We start from the raw sequence: 26,545 nt of genomic DNA, 5'->3' as shown, positions 1-26,545 counted from the left end.
CTTGCTGTGGAAATGTGGAGGAATTGAACTGTCCCACAGATGAGGAATTATCTTCCTGATTTGGACTTTAGGGTTTCCTCTTTTGCTAAATAGGAAAGAGACCCATTGGGACAGTATAGTAATGTACATGGTCGGTGATTTTTCTCACGTATAATTCAGCAGATATTGCAGAGGTGTGAGTTCTTATGATAGGCTCCTGCTCATAGAAAACTGAGGAGGGGTATCAGTTCTGGCTCTGTTTCCTTTATTTTTTATTTTCTAAAAATTTTATTTATATACATTTTTGGCCACACCACACAGCATGTGGGATCTTAGTTTCCCCCACCAGGGATCGAACCCTCAAACTCCGCAGTGGAAGCGTGGAGTCCTAACCACTGAACCGCCAGGGAACTCCTGGCTCTGATTCTTCTAAAGGGCGGTTACCTCCTCACCTTCTGAGGCTGCATGAAGCACTTTGCAGTGGATGCATAGAGTTACTGTTCCCAGTAGGCCTTGAACCAGATGTGCTTGCTGTTGCAGAAGTGAAGTGTGACAGCTGCTACCTAAACTCTTCAAGATCATTATTCCATCTACTTCAACCTTTTTAGATTTTTGAAGCCTTGTTAGATATGAGCAGTTTTTGCCCAGAGGAACTGGCTTCTTCTCCCCGTTCACTGATGAGACACTGGTCGTCAGACAGGGATTAGCAGAAGGTTGGGTTTCTCCTTTGCCCTGATGAATATTTGTGTTCACAGAGAAACAGCAGCTATAAGCACTGTTGTTTAGAGAGACTGTAGAGAGACTGGGTGCTCTTATGTTGACAATCAAGGTACTGACTCTGAAGAGTGCTGGTGGTAGCCCAAGCATACTTGTGTGTTTCTGGGGACTCTTCTAGTAACCGGACTTGGACGTCACCTGAGCCTTTCTTTGCTGTTTTGCTTCATGTGAGATTTCATGAGAGTCATTTATCGTCAGTTATAATGTATTTATTGAGCACCTACTGTGCCCAGATCTTTTCATGCTCTGCCTTGAAGACTTCTTAAATTTTCCCTGATTATATATGACATGCTGTGGTTTGGATAATTAGTGTTCATGAAGGTTCATGCATACACCAATTATTTTGCTTTTTGTGTGTATGGAGAGGAACCACGTTAACGCGAAGCCTTCGGGTTCTTACCTAATGGCTTACCTTCTTACTTTATGGCTAACGGAACCACATCTAGACAGCATTCTAGTTATAAAGGGAACAGAAAGATACTGGCTTTTGAGTTTCTCTGTGTGGGTCATATTGTAGTCAGCCAGGCACTTTATACATGGTAACTGATTTAAGCTTCAGAATACTGCCTCAGGTTTCCTCTAACCCTTGCTGTTGAAGTTTTCATTTTTTGTTTTATCCGTTGCATTATCATCCATTGCCAAGCTTTTGGGCCCCAGTTTCGGATAACACTCTTCCGTCTGTCTTTCCACGTTGCTGCTCAGTTGGCCTTTGTAAAATTCCAGCCACGTTCTTCGTTGTGTAGAATGGTAATGTTCTGGTCTCTCCCCTTCATTTCTCTGTTGCAGAGGTTAACATCTCTGCCTGGCAAACAGCGCCAGGCCCTGGCTGAGCTTTCCCCCGGCTCTCTGTCCAGTGTTTGCCTCCGGTTTGAACTCCCCATTTCTTTCCTACTACTTCTCTTGTGTCTCTCCCTCTGGAAAACTAACTCGTCCTTCCAGTTTCAAAACTTGAGAAAATGCCTCACCTCTTCTGACGTTATTTCTTAGAAGAGTGAACAACTAGTTCCCCAAAATTTGTATATTTGTGTGTGTGTGTGTGTGTGTGTGTAACACATATTTTTAATAATAATAAACAGTCCTTCAGTCTGGAATAGTTGACATTAAATTTGGTCAAGTTCAGACTTGACATTGTTGTTGTTGCTGTTTTTTGAAAACTGGGGTAAAGTTCACCCCAAGCCCTAGTTTCCCAGACTTGTGTTTTTGAGTCACTTGTGTATGAGGTGAAATTGACAGAAAGGCTGGAAACAGTGAGGATGGGAATGAAACAGGAAACATTTTCAAAGGTTCTGTTTACTGAAATATAGAATATTGGAAGAGCAGTGAGAGTGGAAAGAAGTGAAGAAACCTGCTAATCATGCAAAGGGGCTGACTTAAAGAAGGGCATTGTAATTGACCTGGTGGAAGGGAAGAAAGAGTTAAAAGGGAAACTAACTGGAGAATGAACAGCACTGAGAAAAACTGAGACATGAAGCCCTCTCTGAGATTGTCTAATGTCTACTTGAATTTTGTGAGCTGGTTCCTGATTATACAGAGATAGAAATGATATTGATTCATCTTGGGTATTCTGATGAGGTGTCAAAGAGGAAGGAAAGACCATTCTCTATCCAAGTTTATTAGTGGTGAGATGACATTCTTTAAGAAATATCACCCATGGTGGTCACTGGGGAATTTGAGCCATCTAAGCCTTTTGGCCTAAAAGTAATTTAACAAGTCAGTATCTTTCTGGATGACTGTAATTGCTAGACATTCGATAGGCATGAAATTTAGTTAGCATTCTTGCTGTTGAATTGATTTTTAATGTTTATTTGCAAAACCGTAAATGTGTGTCCAAAGTCTTGAGTGCTTTCCCAGGGTTATCCATTGTACACTCCCCAGATATGAAATATCAATTGTACAGGCTAGCAAAATGGTATTTAATGGTGGCTGAAGGATAGTGTTTAAGGACAATATGTATTGGATACTTAAATTTTTCTATTATCTGACTCTTGGCACAGATCATTGAATTTAAGTTGTACTGAGATTGCAGAAGATCTGGCTGCCTTAATAACCCAAGCTGTGCAGCATGTTTATTTAATCTTAGGACCTTCCTGTGTCTTCTGCTTTCCAAGCATGTACAGAAGAAAATAAAACAATTCTGGTTCCTGTTTTCACATCTACTTGTATTAGGAAAGATGTCTTTTAAAAAATGGTAGGGACATTTTCAGGACGCTTCTTGAAGCCTAGGGCACACCAGTTTTTTGTGATTTGTTGACATCAGTCATTTCTTCCCCCTCCCTCTCTACTATTTGCCTTCTTTGATTATACCTCAAGACCCAAGGTTTCACCACATTTCATTTTAAAATTTTGAGGCTAAATTTGGTCAAGCTACAGCTATAAAGGATGTTCTGTTTCATACCCATATCATTTTGTCTTGAATTTCATTTAAATTGATCACTGTATTTTAGGCATATGCAATGTCTTCTTAATGGCTTCTTGGGTAAAATACATTGTTCAGTTAGAGAAGTAAATGAAATCGTCTGGGTTACCAAGCATGACTCACTTAAAATCTCATTTGGAACAATTTCTCTGTCCACCCTTTGTTAACCATATATCCTGCTGGTTCTGTGGTACTGGGACTTGCACAAGAGTTAAACCATGGAGATCTGGATTTGGGGTAACAGTCCCCACCGTCAATTCAAGGACTGTGAATGGATCTCTTTCCTTTCTGCTTTTTCTTTGATTTATTTTTGATTTTATTTTCATCCTTTGCTGTAGGTTTCTTAGCTGCTTGTTTATTTTTTCTTAGAAAAGTATGATCATATGTGTTAAACTACAAGGATTTTTGGAATGATTAAATGGATATGATATCATATACATAACCCATATGGGTTGTCTGAATAAGATTCCCCTTTATAATAGGCCAAAATTTGCATTTTTGCTTATAGTTTCTCCACCATATCTTTGCGAGGGTGCCTCTGGGACATACAGTAAGCTTCCCATCCTTGTCATGCGTCCATCTGCTCGCTGGAACCCTTCCTACTTAGTCCTCTGTCCCACCACTCAGTTTTTAGGTTACAGTCTTGGTACAGAATGGCGGGGGGTACTATCTGTTACCATTGAATATTGTATAAACCTATTGGAAAAATGGTATAAAAAATTAAATCCTTCAATATTTTCTTCATCCCTATATTCTTTTTATGAACAGTTTAGCCCTGCTGATGCTAAATTAAATAATGATAATCTGTTAACTTTACAAGGACATAGTTTAAAGACATTGGAAACACAAAGGGAAAAGGTATAGCTCTTTGTAAGTTTTCTAGAATGCAGCAAATAAAATTGACTGGTAAACCAATTTGTTGTAGAAGCACTGGGGAAAAAATTGTAAATAAAATGATTTTTAAAGTTATAGAGGAGTCTTTTTAAATCACAAATAATCACTAATATTCTATTATGTTGGGATTTTTGTTTTCCTGCAGTAAATCAGTGCTAGTTGATTTCAGTTTGGATCGATCAACAGAAAAGTGAAAGTTGCTCAGTCATGTCTGACTCTTTGCGACCCTGTGGATTATACAATTGTGAAATTCTCCAGGCCAGAATACTGGAGTGGGTGGCCTTTCTCTTCTCCAGGGATCTTCCCCACCCAGGGATCGAACCCAGGTCTCCCGCATTGCAGTCAGTTTCTTTACCAGCTGAGCCACAATATACTCAGCTAAATATTTGCGGATAGGACAAAGTGTTAATTTACCAAGTGTGAACACATTGCCACTCGGTAATTAATTCTCTATTCTTTGAAAATTGTTTCACGCCATAGCTTTATTGCTAAAACCTGTAATCTAAATATTTCCTGTGGATTAGGCTAGATTAAATTGTTATTTGTCCCATCTGTTCAAAATTCATGTGGAATGAGGTCCAATTATTTTGTAGTTAAATTCTGATTTTGCAGGTTGAATAAAGTTCTAGAAAAGACTGGAGAGATTGGAGGGGCCAGTGGAGTTTTTAGGGTTGTAGGGTGTGGTGATGGCGAATCAGTGCATTTGTCTTAAAACAACTGCCATTGTTTGTGGCTGTGGTAGCCACAGCCCCCCACACATACTTGGTGGCAGGTGAGGGTGGGGCACAGGTTTGAGTCCTCTTCTCCCCAGAGTCTGGTTCTATCTGGCATTTTAGAGTAAAAGCAGACATAATTGCCTTCTGATTTTTAAGGTTGTGTGGCTTTCTCGATAATAATGGGAAAATGGTTATTCATTTGAGCACTGTTGGTCAGTGTTGATGTTTTAATGTCTCACAAGTATTTCTGTTATCTGTCTGCTGATACCAGGGGCATCTCTACTCTTAAAGTTGGGGCTTCATTCATTTCCCTTCTCTCTGTTCTTTCCTGCTGCCCTAGCTCCCAATTTGGATTAAAACTTAAACAGCTTAGGCCTCGAAGAAATAAGACATTTACACAATTGGAGATTTATTACTTTTGAATTTTTAAAAATGAACTTTAAAAGGATTCTTTTATCTTTTTAAGGTTTCCCAGTACTGCCCATGTCTGAGGAGACTGACAGTTATCCTGGGGGAGGGGAGGGCAAAAGAAACTCCTCAGAACGTTCTCTGAAGAGATCAATCTTCTGTTCCTTTCTGTGACCTGATTTGGTGAAGATATTTCCACCTCAAAGGAGGATCTTAAGAATACCATATATTCTCATTTTTAGGTGAATGGATGCATCTTTGATGTTATCATGCCCTCGCTTGAATGTGAATGTTAAAACATGGCAAATTTTCAAGGAATCATAGCGAATTGATCTATTTTATGTAACATTTACAGGCTGATGGGCATTTAGAGATAGAAGGAATGTCATTTAGACCCGGCCACTTTTTTCCCCCTTTTCTAACAAGAGGAAATGGAAGCCCAGAGAGATTAAGTAATTTTATTCAACAAACATTGATTGAATGTGTTCCATATGTCAGACCCAATCCTAGAAGCTAGGGGCTACAGAGATGAATAAGTTTAAGTCCCTGTTGGAAATAAAATACATAATTCTCAGATTGTACAGTTTGTAATTAGAAGGATAAGAAGTAGAATATTTATGAATCATTCCTAATCAGATCTTTCTATGTTAATTGTCAACTCTCTGTGCTTCCCCTTACCTTTAATTTATTAAATCATCCAATAAAGATGATTTGCGCTTATTTACTTATTTTGTGGGACTAAATCTGGGGTTTTCCCTAGGCTTCTTCGCTTCTTTTAAAGTCTTCCACTCTTTCTTGTAAGATGAGTGGACACTAGCCATCTCCATTTTATCAGCTCTTCAGCCTGCGAAAGCCTACTGAAACTGACTCTTGCTGAAGTTTTATTGCCAGCCTGAGTGGCCATCTTGTAGTCCTTACTGTGACTGTTTTGAATGTGCCGACTCTGTCTCCTCTTCTTAAACTCTGTTCTCCCTTGGTTCTTTGGTGCCCCAATTCTCCTGCCTCTCTTCCCTTTTCATTTTCCCTTTGTGTGGCCACTGCCACCTCTTAATTCCCTGAATGGGCCACACTTTCCCACCTCTCTGTAGCAGCTGGTCATCCTTCAGGCTCGGCTCAGATCTCATCTCCTTGGGAAATGCTGCTAACCTTTTGAAGAACTGAGCCCTTTCCATTTCTTGGCTCTTCTTTTGCACCTTGTCTTTCTTTGTGAATTTGGTTTATAAATTTGGTTTATATAATTTGGTTTATAAATCAACCTTCTCCTTTTGAGATTTTTATTTGTCTTGATGGAGATCAGGGACAGTTTTACCTACAGCTGGCACTTGATACTGCTTTTAAAACATACTTCCGCACAGAATGACTTCTGTAGCTCAGCCCACCGCAGTCCATCCCTCTTTTTCCAGCGCTCTACTGGGGTCTGTGTGCTAAGCCAGTACTTCACTGCCAAGAAACAGTCTGTGGTGACCTGCTATTAATGGTAGATTTATAGTGCTATCAATTGTCAGTATATTAATTCACTTAAGATGCTTAAACATAACCCTTAGTTATACTCAGATCGATTGGCAAATCTTTTTAAAAAATTCATAAATTATACATGCATTAACTTGAGCCTAACTCTGATTAAATCTTAGTTCATAATTAGTGTGAGGTAACTAACAAATTTTTTACAGGTAAAATAAGTGGTTCTCAACACAGTAGTGATTTTCTTGCATAATGCGTTGTTTCCATATTTTATTATAACCTTAACATTTATGACTCCGGTGTGCCGAGCAGCACCCCATCCTACTTGTGTATCGCAATTAAACAGGAACATACAGGTTGGTTTTCCCCAGTGCCTAATTCTCTGTGTCATGTGACCATGATAAGACTTTTAGACCTCTTAATAAAATGATCCATTTGCCAAGATAAAATGTTTTTCTCGTTTCCCCATTTCATTTGGGTTGCTGACCTTTTATCCTTGGCTGTACACTTGTCCTTGATTAAAATTAGATCAATAAAGCTAAATCAAGGTAAAAAGAAGGACATCCTCAGTAGAGTAAGTGACCATATATTACCATTAAACTGTTCAGAAGGAAATACCAGGTGACTTTTTGGTTTTGTTTTTACTTATAGCCTTTTATTTGTGATTTGTACTGATAACCAACCATATGCATTATACCTTGTTTTGTGAAAGTATGGCAATAGGGATGTAGATTTTTTTTAAGCTGCTGGTTCCAAATTTTGTGTGTGTTTGTCTTTTCCAGTAACCTCTTGGTCTTGGGTGGCATTCAAATCTCTAAGATTTATTAGGTGAACGTTCTGTAGCTAAGTGGCAAGATGTTCTGGCTTCTCATTAGCAGTGACCCTGAGTAGTTTTCTCACATTCAGCAGCATTTGTTGAAGCCACCCAGCATCCCTGACACCTAGCAGTGAGGCAGAGCTGGGGTGCTGGGTGAGGAGGTCACCTTGTGCACATCTCCACTTTGGGGAGGGCTCTTTGCAAGGAGTGCTCAGGCCAACTGGTTTCTCTTTTTTTGCATGTGAACTCTACTCCTGTAGCCAAGAGCTTATTGCTTGGAAGAAGACTTTTCTTTTGCTCTAAACTGGAGAGGCATCCTAGAGTCCTTAGATGCCTTGTAATAGAATTCAGTGGCCATGGATTTTGGAGTCAGTTAAGAGTCACTTAAACCCGAGGAGCCTGGCATGCTGCGGTCCATGTGGTTGCAGAGTCAGACACATCTTAGCAACTGAACAGCAACAAATTAGAGTATTTTCTACTGTTGGGGGCTTTGGTCTAAATCACACGGTACCTCTTTTCCTTCATCTGTTAAAAAAAAAATTGTATTTGCTGACTGTTGGATTCTATTGAGGATTAAATGAGTACAGTGGAATTAAAATGATGAGTCAGATGCTGTTTTTAAGCTTAGTTTCTAATCACCTATGAGCTATAAGAAGCATAGATACTGACTTGGGCTAGATGAACCATGAGAGAAAACAGGATATCTGAGAGAGCTCAGACGGTTTCCTGGGGATGGTGGGTGGCATTTGAGGATGCCCTTACAAAATGTTTGGCATTTTAGTAAGCAAAGTCTTTAGCACTGAGATAGCAGTCACATCCAGGCACTGGAAATAACATAAAAAGGGGAGTAGAAGATTTAGTCATGGGCTTGTTCAGGAAGGAAACAATTTGGATTACAGTTGTTGGGATCAGAAGTGGGCTAGCATGTTTGATTGTATCCATAATTAATACCTTCTTGTAGCTAAGATCAGAATTCATATCTGAAAAGTCTCATGTTTACTTGGGTTTTGAATTTTTAACGTGCTATGGCTTCTTGCCACTTAAATCAGAATATTACCTTGATTGAATTCCACTTTTCTTTTCCTTACGGTTAAATAGCATAAAATTTACATTCTTAACCATTTAAGTGTACAGCTCAGAAGTGTTTAGGATATTCACATTGTTACGAGACAAATCTCCAAAACTTCATCTTGCAGAACTGAAGCCCTTGTACCCATTAATCAGTTCCTTTTCCCCTTCCCCTCAGTCTCTGGTAACCATTATAGGTCTACTTTTTTTGACAGTTGACTTTAAAAGAAATTTCTGGAATTCACCTATAACATTGCATGATAAATTATACGACAGCAAATCTGGTGCTATTTATTTCTTTTTTCCGTCTGGCTATAGTGGAAAGATGACCTTTTGTGGGTGTTCTGTGAATTTGGCCACCCTCACTAACCCTCACATTGTGTATATGTGTTTCTTCATGCAATATGGTAGCCTCTCTGACACAGTGAAAGTTTTTACTTTTTCATCTTTTCCAGATATATACTCGTTATGGTTGGTCTTTAAAATCATAAAATGATTCACTACTCATGAGGGTCCAGCAAACTGTTGGGGAAAAAAAATAAAGTACATTGTTCTCTTACTGCTTAAATTCTCTGTCTTGTAGACTACATGGATTTGACACCTACTGGTTTGGAAGTCTTCCCTATGCTAATGTGATGCTTGTGCTGCCAGCTGTTAAATACTGAAGCATTTCTCTTCATCAGCCGTTTCAGCTGTGGAAGCTCTCTGTGTGCGCTCCAACCGTTTTTCTTGTGGGTTTGTGTGTGTGCACACATGCACATTTTACATTGTAGGTGGTCCTGCTCTATGGGGATTGGCCAGGTAGATATCTGGAGCAGGTCAGAGGCATTATTCTCTCAGGAGAGTTGATTATCAAGAGTTGGACTGTTCCTCTCTGGTTACAGTTTTTGTTTAGTTATATAGAGAGGGTGCTTTTGGCCGTTATGGCAGTAAAGAAACCACAGCAGTTATTTTAACAAACAGCTTAACATAAAGAATTATTAACTAGGAATGGGAATACTAAAAAGGCAAAAAGAGAACCATAAGGGTTACATGGAGGTTTTAACCACACCACACAGATACAACCTCTGGACACAAGTGTGAGATCAAAATGTGAGAACTCAGGCATTTGGAGGATGGACCAATTGGAAGCGGGACTCAGATCTCTGTTGAGCTGATGAAGGGTGGAAGGGGAACTCCGTGGACCTGGGACCCAAGCTTTCCAGGAGGGGCTGCCAGTTGATTGTTCTGGTGACTCTGAGAGGGTGTGTTGAGGAAGTTTCTGGGAGTGTCGGGAAAACTGCAGCTGGAATCAGTTGGTGCTGCTGAGCAAGCTGCCACTGCAGAGAAGAACTGCTCTGGAGAAGCTGACGGAAATAGGAGAGAGTTTGTCGCTTCTTCCTCCTGTCCATTCTCCCTTTGACATCCCCTACTGGCAGAGCCTAACAGGGAGCCAACCAGCTGGCAAAGCAGAAACAGGATTGGCAATTTTCCCACCCCACAGAGTGGAATTTTTGAAAGGCTAGGTTTGGAACCTATTTTCCAAGCTGTTTGGACAGTGGCTTCACAACTGGCACAAACTATGTCCACCTTTTCTTGAGCTTCCCAGGGGATGCTGGCTTTGGGTGGGCCTGCATTCCGTGCTGAAAAGGGACCCTTTCAGGTCTGAGGACGGTTGCATGTAGAACCAGGTGGGTCAGTTCTTGCTACCTCAGTGGTTGGGAGTTAGGTGAGAAAAACTAGCCTGAACTCTTTTGGGCCCTAATGCTCTGACATATGTTATGTGGGGCATGCTTTTTATCTGGACCCTGAACTTCTCAGTTGAATAAAGCTGAAAAGAGTTCCAGCTTTATTGGTTGCTGTGGGGATTAAAAGTAATATGAAATGTAGAAAATTATGGTGGAGAGACAACCTTTTAAGGGGGTTAAGTCAGAAGCCCAGCTGTGGGAGAGAAAAGTGTGTGGTTATCAAAATTGGATGGTGACATGATTGACCTAAAAACATTAAATAGGCACAGTTAAAGTGACATTACATAAAGCAGACTTCCCAGATGGCGCTAGTAGTAAAGAACCCACCTGCCAATGCAGGAAACATAAGAGATGCAGGTTTGATCCCTAGGTCAGGAAGATCCCCTGAAGGAGAGCATGCCAATCCACTCCAGTATTCTTGCCTGGAGAATCCCATGGACAGAAGAGCCTGGTGAACCACAGTCCATGGGGTGGCAAAGAGTCGGATATGACTGAAGTGACTTAGCATGTAGGCACTTAAAGCAGGACCTAAAACTGCCTTCTCACAGACCAAGGCCCTGGTCTCAGGTCCCCTGTCCGTCCACATGGAGACAAACAGCAGTGGGTGACAGCCCTTGGCATAGGGTGATACGCTCCTGCTCACACTCTTCTGCCCCCCACATTCACCTGGCTGTTCTGGCAACCTGGTCACTTGTCTACTTGTTCCCTAGGCGCCAACACCTGGCACACAACAACCCCATTATACTCTTGAGCCCATTCTTTTCATCTGGGCGGAGGACTAGTCTCTTGCCCAGGGGCAGCCTCTACCCTGGCTTCAGGTTTGTGACAGTCCCCCTTCCTGCAGTTGGCCAAGCCATGGCATGTGTATGTGATGAAGTTGCCTTTGCACCTTGCTGCATCTGTGCTGGTAACTTCCTTTGCCCATATTTCTTCATGGTGGTAGTAGGTGACAGATGTTATATTTTTCTTATTGATGAGAGGCTACACAGTACGAGAGAGTCATCTTTGTTTAGGGTTAGAATGATACCTGTCCTAAAAAAAAACCACAGGCCCCATTTTGCTGAGTATTTAAACACAGACTGAGAGTACTTTGAATTTGTAGATAAAATATGTGGCACTGGACCTGCAGCCTGATTCAGATCTGGGATTGATGCAGCAGGCAAGGCAGGAGCCCTGTCTAAAGGGAGGCCTTAAGCCATGCACTTACATAATTCAGTCCTGTTTTTTTTTTTTGAACTGCACTACAATGTATTGCACAAATTTGACTGGAAATCTGGCTGAATTGGAGATTCCACTGGCACCAGCTAAATAATGGTGTCATATCCAGCATCATTGTCCCCTCCTGTGTTCTTCCAGGGAGAAACTTTAATGATTATTATTATTTTTTAACATGGTGAAGAAGGGAAGGCATTCACAAAGAAATATTTCTCTGACAAAACCGTGTTCTTTTCTGAATGGGCTCACCCGAGCCCGCTGTCTGTTGCAGAGAAGATTGCCTTCCTATTGCAAGAGATTAATTTTCTTTTCCTCCGGGACCTTCCCTCTCTTCTAGAACTGTGGGAGGGCCAGTGGCACATCGCCGCGTGTTGGATGGGTTTCATCTGGCCTGCAGCCTGTACTTTAAGTAACAGGGTTGTCTCTTCAGAGGGCACGGGCTCTCCATTTTTAGCCCGGGGATGAAGGGTGAGAAATAGGGAGACTTGTCCTCCATTACTAGAAAACAAGATTCGGGGCCAACTGGTTAATTATGAGCTTCCAGTGAAAAGGAAAGATGTTCCACAGGGGCTGAGCGAGTTGAGATATATTGGTTCCCATGACTTTCCAAGATCTCTTAGACCCCAGGCCTGCTAGGGTCCTTGAAGACCCCATTTTCCCTTCTGCTTTTAAACTCCGGTTTCTTATTCGTAGACCATTTTGTGTGTGTGTGTGTGTGTGTGTGTGTGTGTGTGTGTGTGTGTCTTCTCCTGTGTTAACATTGATTTATGTTTGCAATCCATCTTCAGAACTATTAGCTCTGTAGAAAGAGGGCCTTACTAGAGAGACACTAATTATTTTCATTCTCGGCTTCCTTTGCTCATTTGAGCAACACATGAAGAGTGCATCATTCAACAGAACCTCACACCTTAGTACTGTCAGAGACTAGCCTTTTGAGGACAAAGGAACAACTCTACAATCTTTATCCTTTTCTTTTTCTTTTCTTTTTCTTCATCTTAACCACAAAAAATACTACCCAGGCAATTTAGGCTTGGTATAAACTCAGATTGGTGAATTAGTTAGGAAGGCAGGCTGCTGGTACTTCTGAGCCCACATTAAGGGAGTTAGCCCTTTTTATGGTAGGGCTTCCCTGGTGGCTCTGGCAGTAAGAGAATCTGCCTGCCGTGCGGAAGGCCTGGGCTCCATCCCTGGGTTGGAAAGATCCCCTGGAGGAGGGCATGACAGCCCACTCCAGTATTCTTGCCTGAAGAATTCCTGGTAGGCTGTAGTCCGTGGGGTTGCAAAGAGCTGAACACAACTGAGTGACTAACACTTTCCCTTTTTTCATATTGTAGCATCCTATCATTATATGTAGTGTTGAATTCTCACAGTCTTTTTGTTTTTGTTTTTATAGTATCGGTTCAGCTTTACTTGAATTATTATATATGTTCTGTAAGGATAACCATTAGCTAATGGTAGTTTTGCAAGTGTGTTATTTCACAGATCCCAAGTAATTGAATTATGTCAGATTTGTAGAGAGCAGAGGATTGCCTTGAAGTCTTAACCAGGTAAAAAGAAAACACTAAGTATTCAGATTTTGTAAAATAGCTTCTCTCCGCCCGCCCCCCGCCCCAACATAACACATAGAAACTATCAGGAGTTCTGCTTTTGCATGACTGCTTGCAAAGAGCCTCGTTTTACGGCTGTACAGTGAGATACCTAGTATAGAGTCTTTTTAATCATTATTCAGGAATATCCTTATCTTTATGTAATACTGAATCACTTCTGGTAATAGTTGCTAGAAGGGAGAGACATTAGAAATAGTTCACATTCAACTGGTGCTATATGAGAGACATTCATTACTAACAGTGATGTGAATCCACAGTGATACTGCCTCCTTTTTTTTTTTAAACATTCTCTTTATGTCCTGACCACTTCCACTTCTTCCCCTAATCAGAAGTGCAGTTTGAGTTTTTAAAAAAATAAATATTTTAGCAAGGCCTTTTTTGCATCCCCCATCTTATTCTCTCTCTGTGTTGGCATGTTCTAGGAAAATGGCACTATACTAGGCACTTCGTAGGTATTATTAAGATCAGTTCTCCTCTCACATAAATCTTCCTTCCTGTGGTCTGGTAGGGAAGATAAGGCCTACAGGAATTAATTAAATTACAGTAATACGAGGAACAAAGTGATTAGTGCTGTAACTTCTGCTTATCTCTTCTGTTGCTTGATATTTTAGCATTTGTTAACATCTGTGTTGGGTGTTGTAAAACTTTAGCTAAGTAGCTTCTTAGTTACACGTGTAGATCTGTTTTTTTCCCATAGGGTTCTTATTTCCTGAAATATTCCTTGAATGTGAACTTGAGAGTTGCTTGATGTTGTGTTAGTACATAGGTTTAGTGCCTTCCTGATTTTGACAGGACTTTGAAGTCATTTCCCCCTGGGTTTTATGTGTTCTGTGTGACGCCAGGTTATTCTTAACTGGCTGACTCTCGGGAGGAAACTGAGGCAAGCCGGGAGCTGCTGGTGCAGAGTCGTTGTCGAGAGCCTGGGCGTCTGTTCATTCTCTGGGTGACAGCGAGCTGCCCATTCAACTCTTGATCACTTGTTGCCACCAAATGCTGGAGGAATGTTTGATTTCAAGTCCAGGACAGCAATTTCTGTCTGATTTCAGGAGTGCTGAACTTGAGCTTTGTTCTCTTCAAGGATCTGATGCCCTTTCTGTCTCATTATCCCAGTCTGCATCCTCACCATTCCTCCAACTCGCCCTTGGAGCAGATCTTTATTTTCAGAGTGCTGGCTGGGTGAGGGAAGTTTTTGTCCCCTGTGCTGGGAAAGGAAGACGGGCGGGGCTTTCTCACCTTTTTTTCCCTTCCTGGGTCTGGAGCCTCCTTGCCGCTGGTTGCATAGCTTCCTACTTGGGAGCCTTTGACTTCTTCGGGCCTTGCGGTCTGTGCGGGGCAGTGTTGTTCTTTTCTCTTTTTCTCCTGGCAAGCAGAATTTGTAGCTGAGTGAAAATGTCAGTTGCTCAGTCGTGTCCTACTCTTTGAGATCCCATGGACTGTAGCCCACCAAGCTCCTCTGTTCCATGGAATTCTCCAGGCAAGAATACTGGAGTGGGTTGCCCTGCCCTCATCCAGGGGATCTTCCTGACCCAGGGATCGAACTTCGAACTCGCACATTCCAGAGAGATTCTTTACTATTGGAGCCACCAATAGCTGAGTGAAGTCACCCCATATGGTTTGCTACTTGGATAATGGTTTTGGAGCCCTTATAGCTTTAACAGTATTTAAAATCTTGACAGGGTCTTGATAGTGGGGAAAAAAAAACCCTGATATTTGGCCTCTTCTGTCCCACCTCCCTCCCCTGTGCTTACTGCATCCACGGAATAAATAGCAAGAACTTCTGAAAATGTTCTTAATTGGTATGTAATTGTGTAGGAGAGCCATCCCCAGAGATGTTTTGCTCTTTGCATAATGGTCTTGCAAAGGGACTTTTCATTTGGGGAATGGCACCTTCACTGGGACATGATGCACACTGTGCTCTGTAGATGATCGGCGAGTCCCTTCCTGGAACGTGAGGCTGCTGTAACCTGCTTTGCTTCTTTTTCCCTCTTTGGATGTTGCCCAGAGACTGTGGTAACTGGGGCTGTTCCTCAGACTTGCCACTTGGTCTGCTGTCACTGTGGTTAGTGTAGGTGTAGACTACTGGATGTCTGTACGGAGGGCGGAGAGAGGGCTGCCAGTCCTGCTGTTCCCTGGCATGGGCAGGTTGAGGAATATTTAGTAGTCTTGTTTTCCTACCATTACTAGACTGGCAGCTACACTACGTTGCCAATTGTCTTGTTTGTAAAGACTTTTAAGGAGTATTTCAAATTATCTTCAGCTACATGTGGAGGAAGAAACGTGAGTTCCCCAGTTATTTACTAATTTACCTGCTTACTTAGCCATTTGGACTTTCAACAAGCTCCTCAGTGTTGCTTTGTGACTGTCTAAACCTTTGGATTCCCTCTGCTTCTGTTTCCATTGGCTTAAGTTGGGCAAAAGTGCTCAAATGGTGCTCGGCAGCATTTCTCAAAAAGTGCCCCATGGTCCTTCTCACTATTTACTATAAACAGAGTCGGGGCCAGAACCCCAGACCTGGTCAGAGTATCTGATGTGGGCCTGGCAGCCTGCATGTTCCCAAACCCCCACACCAAACCTGACGGTCACCTGATTGTCCTTTGATGGTAAGAAGCCGAGAGAGAGTAGTGTCTGGCCCTCCAGCTGCAGCCACTGGGATAGCTGTGGTCAGAATCCTAACTCTGCTTGTTAACCTGACTTGAGGCATGTTACTTAACCTTGAGCCTCACTTTCGTTGCTGTAATTTAAGTTCATAATCCATTTCATAACGAATTGAAGACTCAGAAGCAGACCCAGTGTTTTTTGTCCTAGGTCTGATGAAGTGTAGGCAACTGTATAGAAACAATGGGTGGAAGAGTATGAGAGAAGTGTAGTCAACTAAGGGTTCTATAAAAGCAGCAAGATGCTTCAGGGGCCCAGTGTCTTACGTATTCTCACGGTTCAAAGTCCAGCCTTCTTCCATATCTCCCACCTGTAAATTTTTATAATCACATCTCAGTTTTTTGTTTGTTTTTTTTTTTTTTTCCCTTCAATTTTTATTTAACATTCTTCTTTGCCTCCTTGGAGATATGTCTGAAATGTATTGCATTGTTGCAAACTCAGGACTTAGCCAAACCTAATCTTTTTAATAGACCCTATTTATGTTTAGGGGCTTCCCTGGTGTTTTTTACTCAGACAGTAAAAAACCTGCCTGCAGTGCAGAAAGACCTGCGTTCAGTCCCTGGGTCGGGAAGATCCCTTGGAGGAGGGCATTTTGCACCCACGCCAGTTTTCTTGCCTGTAGAATTACATGGACAGAGGAGCCTGGAGGGCTACAGTCCACGGGGTTGCAAAGAGTCGGACACAACTGAAGCAACTTAGCATGCAGCACACATTTACCTTTAAGAGGGATTTTTTTAGGAGGAAGAAATAGAGTTAATTGAGCAAGAAAACATCTTCTTCTTTGAAGCAACTCCTGGGGAGTATTGGGTACATGAATCTTCTGTGTGTGCTCCTTAGATAGTGTAGATATCTTCTGTTTGGTCAAGGTGGTTATGATTTTGACCCTTCCCCTATAGCTGCTGGCTGTAAATTTCCATCTAGTTAGATCTGTCTTTTATAAAAATGTGCTATTGTATATGTTAAGGATAATAAATAGTGGATATCCCTGTGGATTCTGTCTCCTGGCTGCCAAGGGAATTGAAAGGTCCCTGATTGTAAATATGCCCAGGGCATGTGGTAATGTTCCTATTTTAAGTCTATAATTCAAATGGAAATCACAGCCTTTTGTTTATTAACAGAGCTTGTGTGGCAGGGCAATTGGGCCTGGTCCATTTACCTTTTGAAATTTTATCCATTTAAATCAAATCGTGTCTGTTCTTATTTTAATTCAACAGTCTGTTTTAAGATCTTCATAGAGTATAATTCTGCTTGGCTACTTGTAGTGTATTTCAAGTCTACTTTTTAAAACAAACAAACAAACTTGTTTTTGACCCTGGTTATTTGAGAGCCCGTTGGTAGTTAAATTATTCCCTTCTGCCTCTTGAAAAAATACATCTGTGAAAGAATATTATTTAGAGAGAAGGGGGGAAAGGGAATTTAATGCATTTCTTATGAGGAAAGGGATGGCCAATTATTCTGCCTCTGAGTGAAATAAAAGTATGAGACATTGAGAGCCAAGGGAAAAGCTGACCACACCAGGTGTGGAGTTTTCCTATCCCTAAACATTTTTTAGTCTAAAAAGACCCTGACATTATAGAATAATACAGCAAACTTTCCTTCTTCTGCCTTGATGTTGTACCATGTTGCTTAGACCCTCCTCTTTTTAAAGACACAGCTGTGCAGATAAAGTGCCTGGGCACTCATCCTCGACCCTGTTTCTTTCCTCTTCTGTTTCTTCCTCTGCCTATCCTGCATCAGTAACCAACCACTGACCTTCGTTTCAAGGTATTTTTGTGTTTTGGCTGTTTACATAGCTCTAGGAATAATGTTGTTTTTTAGTCTGTATTTAAATCATTATCATTCTGCACCTTACTTTCCTGCTCAATGTTGTTTTTCAGATTTGTTTATTGTGTTGCTCTCATTTAGACTAACCGCTCTGTGTTCTGTTCTGTGATTGTACCATAAACATGAGTGCTGTCTTCCTTGTCTTGCATGAGCCAGGCTTCTCTTTGGTATATACCTACCTGTGAGAAGAATTTTCTGGGGCTTCCTTGGTAGCTCAGCTGGGAAAGAACCCGCCTGCCATGCAGGAGATCCCTATGTGATTCCTGGGTCAGGAAGATCCCCTGGGAAAGGGATGGGCTACTCACTCCAGTAATTCTGGCCTTCCCTGGTGGCTCAGACAGCAAAGAATCTGCCTGCGATGCAGACCTGAGTTCGATACCTGGGTTGGGAAGCTCCACTGGAGGAGGGCGTGGCAACCCACTCCATTGTATTTGCGTGGAGAATTCCCATGGATGGAGGAGCCTGGTGGGCTACAATCCATGGGATCACAAAGAGTCGGACATGACTGAGCAACTAAGTACAGCACAGCAAGGAGAATGTCCCAAGTATTAGGATGTATATCTCTAACTTTAGCCTCATAAGAGTGTGTACATGGAGTAGCACCATGTGAACGTGCCATAGTGGCCGAACCATATTATATTCCCATCGGTGGTTACAGCAAACCCATTCCCCTACATCCTCATTTTTAGAGTTTGACAGTATAATCAATGTCCTATAGTATCTCGGCTTACGATGCCCTCATTATTAATGAAGTGATACCTTTCTTCATACACTGAATGTCTCGCTGCCATTCTTTCATAAAATGCCTGCTGATACCTTTTGGACACTTTTTCTCTTGGATTGTTTCTCTTAATGATTCCAACAACTCTCACTACCATGCATGCCCACCTAACAGTATCTGCTTTAGTATCACTTTAGGGTGAATTATTGGAGCTCCTGTGAAAAGCCACCCCCTCCTCCCCTATGTAAAGACATTGCATTAACAGTTCTATCCTCTTCATTCTGCATTATCACTTACTTGCTTTCCATAGGAACTGTGCCTATCATTTCTTCCCTCTAGTACCAGAAACCGAAACCCCTTCTTTTCACCCTGCTTCCTCTGCCAGCTGCCACATAATGTCTTTGTGTTTTGTAGCAGAACTTTGTGAAGTATCACAGCTCTTCCCATTCCCAGTTCCCGTCAGGCTTTGCTACTGCTTCACCATAATTAATCTTGCTAAGTTACGGATGACCCACACTTAGCTTAATCCAAGCGGATCTTAGTCACTTGCCTTGTGCGTTGACGCAGCTGGTCTTTTCCTCCTCAGTTCACTTGTTTTCCTTGACTTGGACGTGACATTGGTCCTTTGTCCTGCTGAGATCACTGATTGCTTCTTCTCAGTCTCCTGTTGTTCATTCCTTCACTTATTCCTTACAATTTAATGTTAAAATGCCCCAGTCCTCTGTGCTTCTCAGTCTCTTTGCTTTAAGTACCACCTATATGCTAACCAATCCCAAATGTAACTCACCAGCTCAGAGCTTTTCTCCAAACCCACACTGCCCATGCAGCACCCCAGCTTGAGAGTTCAGCGTGCCCACGCTCGAACTCTGTTCTCCCCCCCGCTCCCTCTGCCTGTGGTCTTCCTCATCTCAGGTGATGACCCCGCCACCCCGCCAGGTGTTCCCTTACCTTTGCTCATGCTTGACTTCTCCCTTTTTTCTCTTCTCACATTCCATCTACCTGCTTTCAGAATATCCCCAGATTCTAACCACTTCTTACTCTCTCACTGCTCCTTCCTGATGTAACCTGCCGTTGTTCCCCGGCCCCCCCCCCTCCTGCCCCGAGGTTAATGCCATTATCTCCTAATCAGTCTTCCTTTGTTTTCTCCTTTCTTTGCTTTAGTGTCTGTCCTGAGCACAGTGGCCAAAGTAATTGCTTTAGATGTTAAATCAGACGCGTCTTAGTCTGTTGTTCTTCCCTCTTGCTCTGTGCTGTAGCCACAGTGATGCCTCTGCTGTTCCTTCAACCCACCAGACATCTTCTAACTCGAGGCCTTTGCATTGGCTGTCCTCTCTGCCTTTCTCCAGATGACTGCATCCCATACCTCGTTTGAGTCAATTAAAATGTAATGTGATAAGGGTAGGCCTCACTGAGAAGTTAATGCCTGTGGCTCAGTATTCCAGTTCTCTCTCACCTGGGTCTGCCTTTTTCTCTATCCGTTTCACTTTTCAGCTACTGAATCTGTGCTTTGGCCCATTGGTTTGTTCATGATGCCTTTTCAGTAAAGAACTCTAAAATTTTACTGGAGTCACATTTATCAATCTTTTCATGGTTTGTGTTTATTCAGCCTTGTTTTAAGAACTCCTCTAGAATCCTTGGGTCCTGTAAAATTTTTGGCTACAGCTTTTTGGCTGCAAGATGGGCTGGATAAAATTTAGGCCTGAGATGGGGCTGAGAATAAAGATCTTGATTAGTGTGTGTTAGTCACTTAGTTGTGTTAGGGATCCCTTCTGTTTCCTCCAGTTGAGTGTTGACCAGAGACCTCATTTTAGGAAGGTAAGATCCTGAGCATGGGGGAGGATGCCAGGCATGTCTTTGGATGCTGAAATGATGATATTGGGCTTCCTTCCCCAGCCACGAAGAGGTAAAATGATTGAAGTTCTCTATAATGCGAGTCATTGCCAGGCTTACATACAGAGTCACTTCTCAGGATGAACAGTGATTACAGCACATATTGGTTTGTGTATTATCCGCCCACCAGAAAAATCAAGCCTTCTTTTCTATTTTTATTTATTTATTTACTTTTTAGAAAAAGCATTTCCATGCAGATTAGAATCTAAACTAGACAGTCCATTTTAGCAGGCAAGATTCAGCTAAAGTCTTGTTTTCTCAGAATACATTCCATACCTCAATTGCCTCTTAGAGATTTCAAAGGCTTTTATGTACCTGGTAATTTGGAGGAATTGCTTTTATTTTGTAGTTTCTTAGGGACTTCTAATATCTCTCTTGTAAGATGTTTACAGATGTCAATAGCTACTAGATCTGAAGGGTTAGAGTAACAAGATCGTTCTGTTTTCACTTGTGATATCTTGTTTTCTGCTTGTGCTATTAGTTCTTTCCTAGGTTCATGAGAGACATATAATCAGACTCAAGTTACTCTGTTTTTTTATTGGGATGTTTGATGTACTGTTTTCTTCTTTTGAGAGTGTCTTGGCTCAGCCCAGTTCTGTCGAGCACCTTTCTTGTTGAGGCTGCCATGTTCGCACATTTAGGTGTGTCTCATCCCATGGCCCTATTTAATACGCTTATTGAAACTGTTTCTTACCATTCCTCGTTTTAGAGTTCCAGTCAAGTGACCTTGCCTTTAACCTTGGTGGTGTTTCAGAAGAAGTAGGGTAAGCTTTTGATATCAGGTTCTCTGGTATATCCTAAGGCTGTAGAAGGGAAATTTTGGTTGTTTTAAGTTATTTAAAAAAAGCAAATGTTCACTTAGTAACCACATACCACCTCTCCGAGTAGATTGCCCTGTATTGCTAGGGGAATAATATGAATCCATTGGGACCGGTTTGCTCCTGATGGCCAATTCTGATAATCATTGATTTTTGTCTTTATTTAAAATTTTGTTCATTAGTGACACCTAGTATCTTCTGTCTAGCAATCTTTCTTACACTATCAATAGTGCTGTCATAAACTCTTACTTTAGGGCTTCTCGGTAGTGACCCACTATAAGAAAAACTCGGTGTTAGGTTATTTCTTTAAAGAAGTTCATGTTTAGGGCTATACTTATTAGGCAGCAGACATGCCACCATATGACTTTGATCAGAGTTTAGAAATCCCCATTGTTCCTGTTGAGAGTGTGTAGATTCTCACACCTCAACTTGCAAAAGGGGGTAAAAACTCACCTTCAATTCTGAAGATGTCTTCACTTCTTTGAGGAGCACTGCAGTGATCCTGCTGCCTTTATTTATTTTTTAACCCAGAGAAATGAGAAGACAGTGGTATATATGAAGCTCAAACTCAAAGAATTGTGCATATTCTCAGTGAGATCAGTGAACTGAAATGTTTAAGTGATGTGCTCTGGAGGCCAAGTCTTGCTTTGAGTCTAGGGGGAAACCTCTATTTTGATGCCTTTGACCTCAGAATTGTCATTAGGATGAAAATGATAAGTGTACTTAATTTGAATGTAGTTGGCTGCTTAGGAGAACGTAATTTGAATACTATAAGTACAGAATGAATTATGTAGAGATCTTGTTGTGTCAAGTGTATAAGAGATGGCAAAGCAAACTTGAGCCCAGGTAGACTAATCATACAGAATGGGAAGCAATGACATGCATCTGGGTTGGAAGTTATTGCTTAATTTTCTCTTTTTTTTCTGATTTTTTTTCCCTCCAAATATCTGTTTGTACAGTCCTATTCCTCTAGCATACTTGTTCTCGTAAATCATTCTGCATATTTCTTTTGTTAGTACCTCCAGGTATTTGAATATATACTATAAGGGAGGTACTATATATTTGAGTCTGGGGTCACAGAGGACAACAAATGAACAGGATCTCTGTTCTCATGGGACTCAAGGGGCTAGCAGGGGAGAAGCATTAGTCATACCAACCAATCTAGTCAGCGTCTCCCAGTTTCTTATTCACATGGTCTAGTCCTGCATACCGGAGAAGGCAATGGCACCCCACTCCAATACTCTTGCCTGGAAAATCCCATGGAGGGAGGAGCCTGGTAGGCTGCAGTCCATGGGGTCGCTAAGAGTTGCAGACAACTCAGCGACTTCACTTTCACTTTTCACTTTCATGCATTGGAAAAGGAAATGGCAGCCTACTCCAGTGTTCTTGCCTGGAGAATCCCAGGGATGGGGGAGCCTCGTGGGCTGCCGTCTATGGTGTCACACAGAGTCGGACACGACTGAAGCGACTTAGTAGCAGTCCTGCACACCCTGTTCTACCCCACCCCCAAACTTCTTGGTTCCTTCTCCTTTATCCCCTCTGTCCATTCCCCTGTCAGTTGCTGTTAATTCATTTCTTAAACTAGTTCTCATGTCTCTCAAGGTCCTGTCAGTTCCCAGTTCTGTTGCCTTTATCTGGACCCTCTCTCTTCATATCAGTTGTTTTGCTCAAAGCACCTCTTTTGGGGGCAGTCTGAGCTCTAAGAAATAACGAAGGGATTGATTGCGTTATTTATGTGTTGAGATACTGTTTGTTCCTGCCTCTTTACTTGTGCTTGTCTTGCTTTTTCCCCGTCTCTAGTTTTCTTCCTAGTTCATTCCTATCCTGCAAACTCATGTTAAGTCCCACCTTGTCAATGAAACATCTCCCGATTACTTCTTTCTTTCCACTTCCCTGAATTCTAATAGCACTTAGTCCCTCATCTGTATCACATAATTCAGCACTTATTCAAAACTGCTTCGTGTTACTTCATAGTTACAGGATTTCTTCTATTATTATTGTTAGGTTACAAGGATTTTAAGTCCAGGATTATAACATACATTTACATTGTGCTTTGTCTGGGGCTAATAGTTGGTACGTGCTTAATAAAGGCTTATGGAGTAATAGAATGAGATTTATAGTGTATCTGTAAATATTAGAAGGGCCCTGATAACTCAGTGAACTGCTTTTATGTTGCAGTTTATATAGCTATTTCCCTGTTGATGAACATTTAGGTTGTTTCCTGTTGCGTAAACAATTCATTGCTTATTTTTGAGCCTGTCATTTGTGAAAGATAATTTTGTTCCCTGTAAAGCAACCAAATTCTTAATCACTCACTGTGTATCCAGCAGTTATTCAATATTTGTGATACTGGAAGATAGAGCCTCCTTCAGGTGCATTGTCTGTATCTTGTGCTCTTGGCTGTGTTCCTGTGTCAGTTTTTGCTTTGATTTCCCATTCCTGATGTGATATTTTATTTTGCTTTAAGGATAAGAACAAGAAACTCCGCCCCCTCTATGACATTCCGTACATGTTTGAAGCCCGGGAATTTCTGCGGAAGAAGCTCATTGGGAAGAAGGTAAGCGATGACAGAAACCTATTTGTGAATAGTTGTGTGTTGTTTTAAGCTGGGCCCTTGTGACGGAATCCCAGAGACCAGCAGATAGATGACTTGCCGCCCCCAAGTCAAGTGATTTTGCTTTGATAGAAAGAGAGGCGTGCCTCTGTCTCAGGAAGTGACATCCCTCGGGAGAAGTCTAAAATTGGGGCCCTGACCACAGTGTGATTGCCAAGGCGCTCACGGCGAGTTCTTTCCAGGGTCCAGGCTCAATTCCAGTTTCAGTAATTGCATATTGCCCTGAGCTCCATTCACTTGGCTCTCTACTTCTCTCTAGCCACCTCCATTAAAAGTTGGGGCTGTGGGATTTGCTGGGGAAAGAAGGTGGCTGCTCTGTACTGCCTTCCCTATTTCTGTGGAGAAGAGGGAGCCTGCCTTGGTGGGGAAGAGAGCATGGTTTCCTGGTGGTTCTTGGGGAGACTTTCTGGTGGAGCCCAGAGGCCCTCAGAGGGCATTTCCTTGGGTTGTTGGAGCAGAATGTTCTAGGAGCTGCAGAACTTGCCGTTCTGTTGAGTGGATCATTAACCTCTGACCTTCTGCTGACTTCCCTTGACCTCCCCACCCTGCCTGTGCCGGGCATTTCTTTGTGTCCTGGCTAAAGAGAGGGAATGAGTTGGGAGTATTTCCTTCAGTAATTGAGAGAAAATTGTGGAGAAGAACTGTGATTTGTCTTCTCCTTACTCCTTACTTTGTTTTGGTGGGAATTCTCCCAGGAAAATGTTATGTTTTTGGCCAGCTTTTGTTGTGGGTTCAGAAAGGTCAGGCCGTTTGGTTGTAAGTCTGGCTTCACCGTGTCGAAGCCATATTAGCATTCTTTACCTCCATGCAGGTTTTTAAATGATGGGAGTTGTGACAGGTTTGTCAAAGTAGTGTAAAAATAAATATAAATATAAGCCATTTTATTATATACCATAGTCACTAGAATGATAAATTATAACAAGAGATTTTGAAGCTGGGCATAAGATGAAATTGCTAATTTTGAGGTAGAGACACCAAACTGGATTCCCTAACATGAGTATTAAATCTCCTCAGGTTCCTTCAGAAAATAGGCTCATTTGTCATTGTATAAAACTTGACAGAATGTTGTATTCATTCATGAAGTGTAGTGCGAATGATGGCTTTAAGCCTTTTTCAATTTCTAGATCTCCTGTTATCTGATCGAATGTCTAACATCTCTATTTTACCAAGTTGATACCATATCACTCATTTGCTGGCTCATAAACAATGGCATAGAGACAAGCAAGGAATCCCATTCCCCACCCCGCCAGCCCCCGTATGCATATCTATTGAAATCCATCCAAGAATCACATTGAAAGGGGAGGCAGTGCATATTCACTTCGTGGGCAGCCAGTTGTGTGGCCTGTGTTATGGCCTCCACCTGCTTGGTTTGAATATTGCCCTCCCGATTCTGCTTCATCTCTGGGAGCATAGATCACAGCTCAGGGTAGCAGCTGCTGAATGGTTTTAGGTTAGTCCACGGCCCTGCTCTCAAACACTGTGTGCCTGCTGGGCCTTTGTGAAGTCCTCTGTCTCAGGATAAAAGGACTAACCTCCAGTGTCAGATTTGGTGGCAATTCTTAAGCAATTAGTCTCCTTCTTGGTGGGAGAAACCTCATTTACTGGTTCCTCTGCATCAGAGTTGATTGGATTCTGTTTGTGCTGAGCCCAAGTTTTGTCCCCCACGGTGACACTGTATAAATGATGAATACTGTATCCCCGCATAGGGAGAAGGACGCAGCTTAGCTCTGCTGGGCTAGAACATTCCTGATGCAAACTGCTTTTCCTGACTCACCACCTGAAACCACTTGCCTGTCTTCTGGGCCCATCAGTTGCAACAGCAAACACCCATGTGCTCTGGAGTCTGGGAGCAGACAGGGCAGTGGCTGCCTCAAGGGGATAGCCCGCACATCATCACACGTTTCTGCCAATTCCCTTCAGACTTCTGCAGCTGTTGAGAGCAGCATGTAGTGATTAAGAGGCACCGAGAGGGTGCATGCGGGCCTGTGTGTGCCTGTGTGCACAGAAGCTGATTAGGGCTGCCTGTCACAGCTTAAGCAAGATAATGGAGGTAAAAATCATCTTCTCTGCCCAGACTATTATTTGACCATCCCAGAGAGTCTATAATAAGACAGTTTGGAGGGATTTCTAGAATGTAGAGAAATAAGATTGAAGGTAAAGTGGTGCAGTGCTTTGTTAGATTCAGTGGCCTCCATTTCAGTTATGGAAATGCACTTTGGTTCACTCCCCAGATTTAATTCTGGCTAATGCCTTAAAAAGTAACCAGGCACCTCTCTGAGTCTTGGTTTTATCATTTGTGAGCTGGGAATGTTATTTGCCTTTCCTCTCATGGATGAGAATCCGGCATAAAACTAGTCATTCATGTTTTTCCAGATGCCTATTAAGATTTTGTTTTGTTTAATGATACTGCTTTCATGTAGAATCTAGCATAGCCTGACTTTTTCAGGTGAGGTCAAGAGATGTGAATTGATGGGCAACTAATTTGCCCTTGCCCAGATTTGGGTGTTACCCTGATACCCACTTCCACAAAATGAGTATGCACTTATGTTAGAGTATATATTTGTGTGCATGTTTGTGTTTTGTGTGGTTTGAGGAAGAGGTAGAATACGTGTGTATCCTGGAAGAGTTTCAGAAGCTGTCTGAATTGCCACACTGCCTGGTCGAATGCCCTCCCCATCCCCTGTTTACCATCTGCCATCTGTGCATTCACTCAGATTTGACTCAGGGAATATGCATGGAGGAGAGAACTATCTTACTCATTTCTTCTGGGGTTCTTCATGGTCCCAGTGTAGTGGACACGTGGAATCCTTGGTAACTTCAGCAGGTCCTTTAGTTTTCCAGAATGTCATCCTTACTTTGTGTAAGATGATGAGATTGTGATGCCCTTCTAAGAGAACCAGAGCTACAGTCCTGTTGTGATCGCAAGAGCAGCTTCTTT

General features: G+C 42.1%; 1 protein-coding gene across 1 annotated transcript in view; it reads left to right on the top strand.

Moving 5' to 3' along the window:
• Window positions 1–26,545, top strand: part of SND1 (staphylococcal nuclease and tudor domain containing 1) — a 410,101-nt gene that overhangs the window by 124,201 nt on the left and 259,355 nt on the right. Inside the window, exon 11 of the mRNA XM_020914889.2 lies at window positions 23,461–23,550. Coding sequence (XP_020770548.2) covers window positions 23,461–23,550 — 90 coding nt within the window. The remainder of the gene's footprint in view (window positions 1–23,460; window positions 23,551–26,545) is intronic.

This window comes from Odocoileus virginianus, chromosome 1 (genome assembly GCF_023699985.2).
Source record: "Odocoileus virginianus isolate 20LAN1187 ecotype Illinois chromosome 1, Ovbor_1.2, whole genome shotgun sequence".
NCBI classification, from domain to species: Eukaryota; Metazoa; Chordata; class Mammalia; order Artiodactyla; family Cervidae; genus Odocoileus; species Odocoileus virginianus.
The sequence above is the reverse complement of the archived record's forward strand: the minus strand, read 5'-3'. Positions and strand labels throughout refer to the sequence as shown.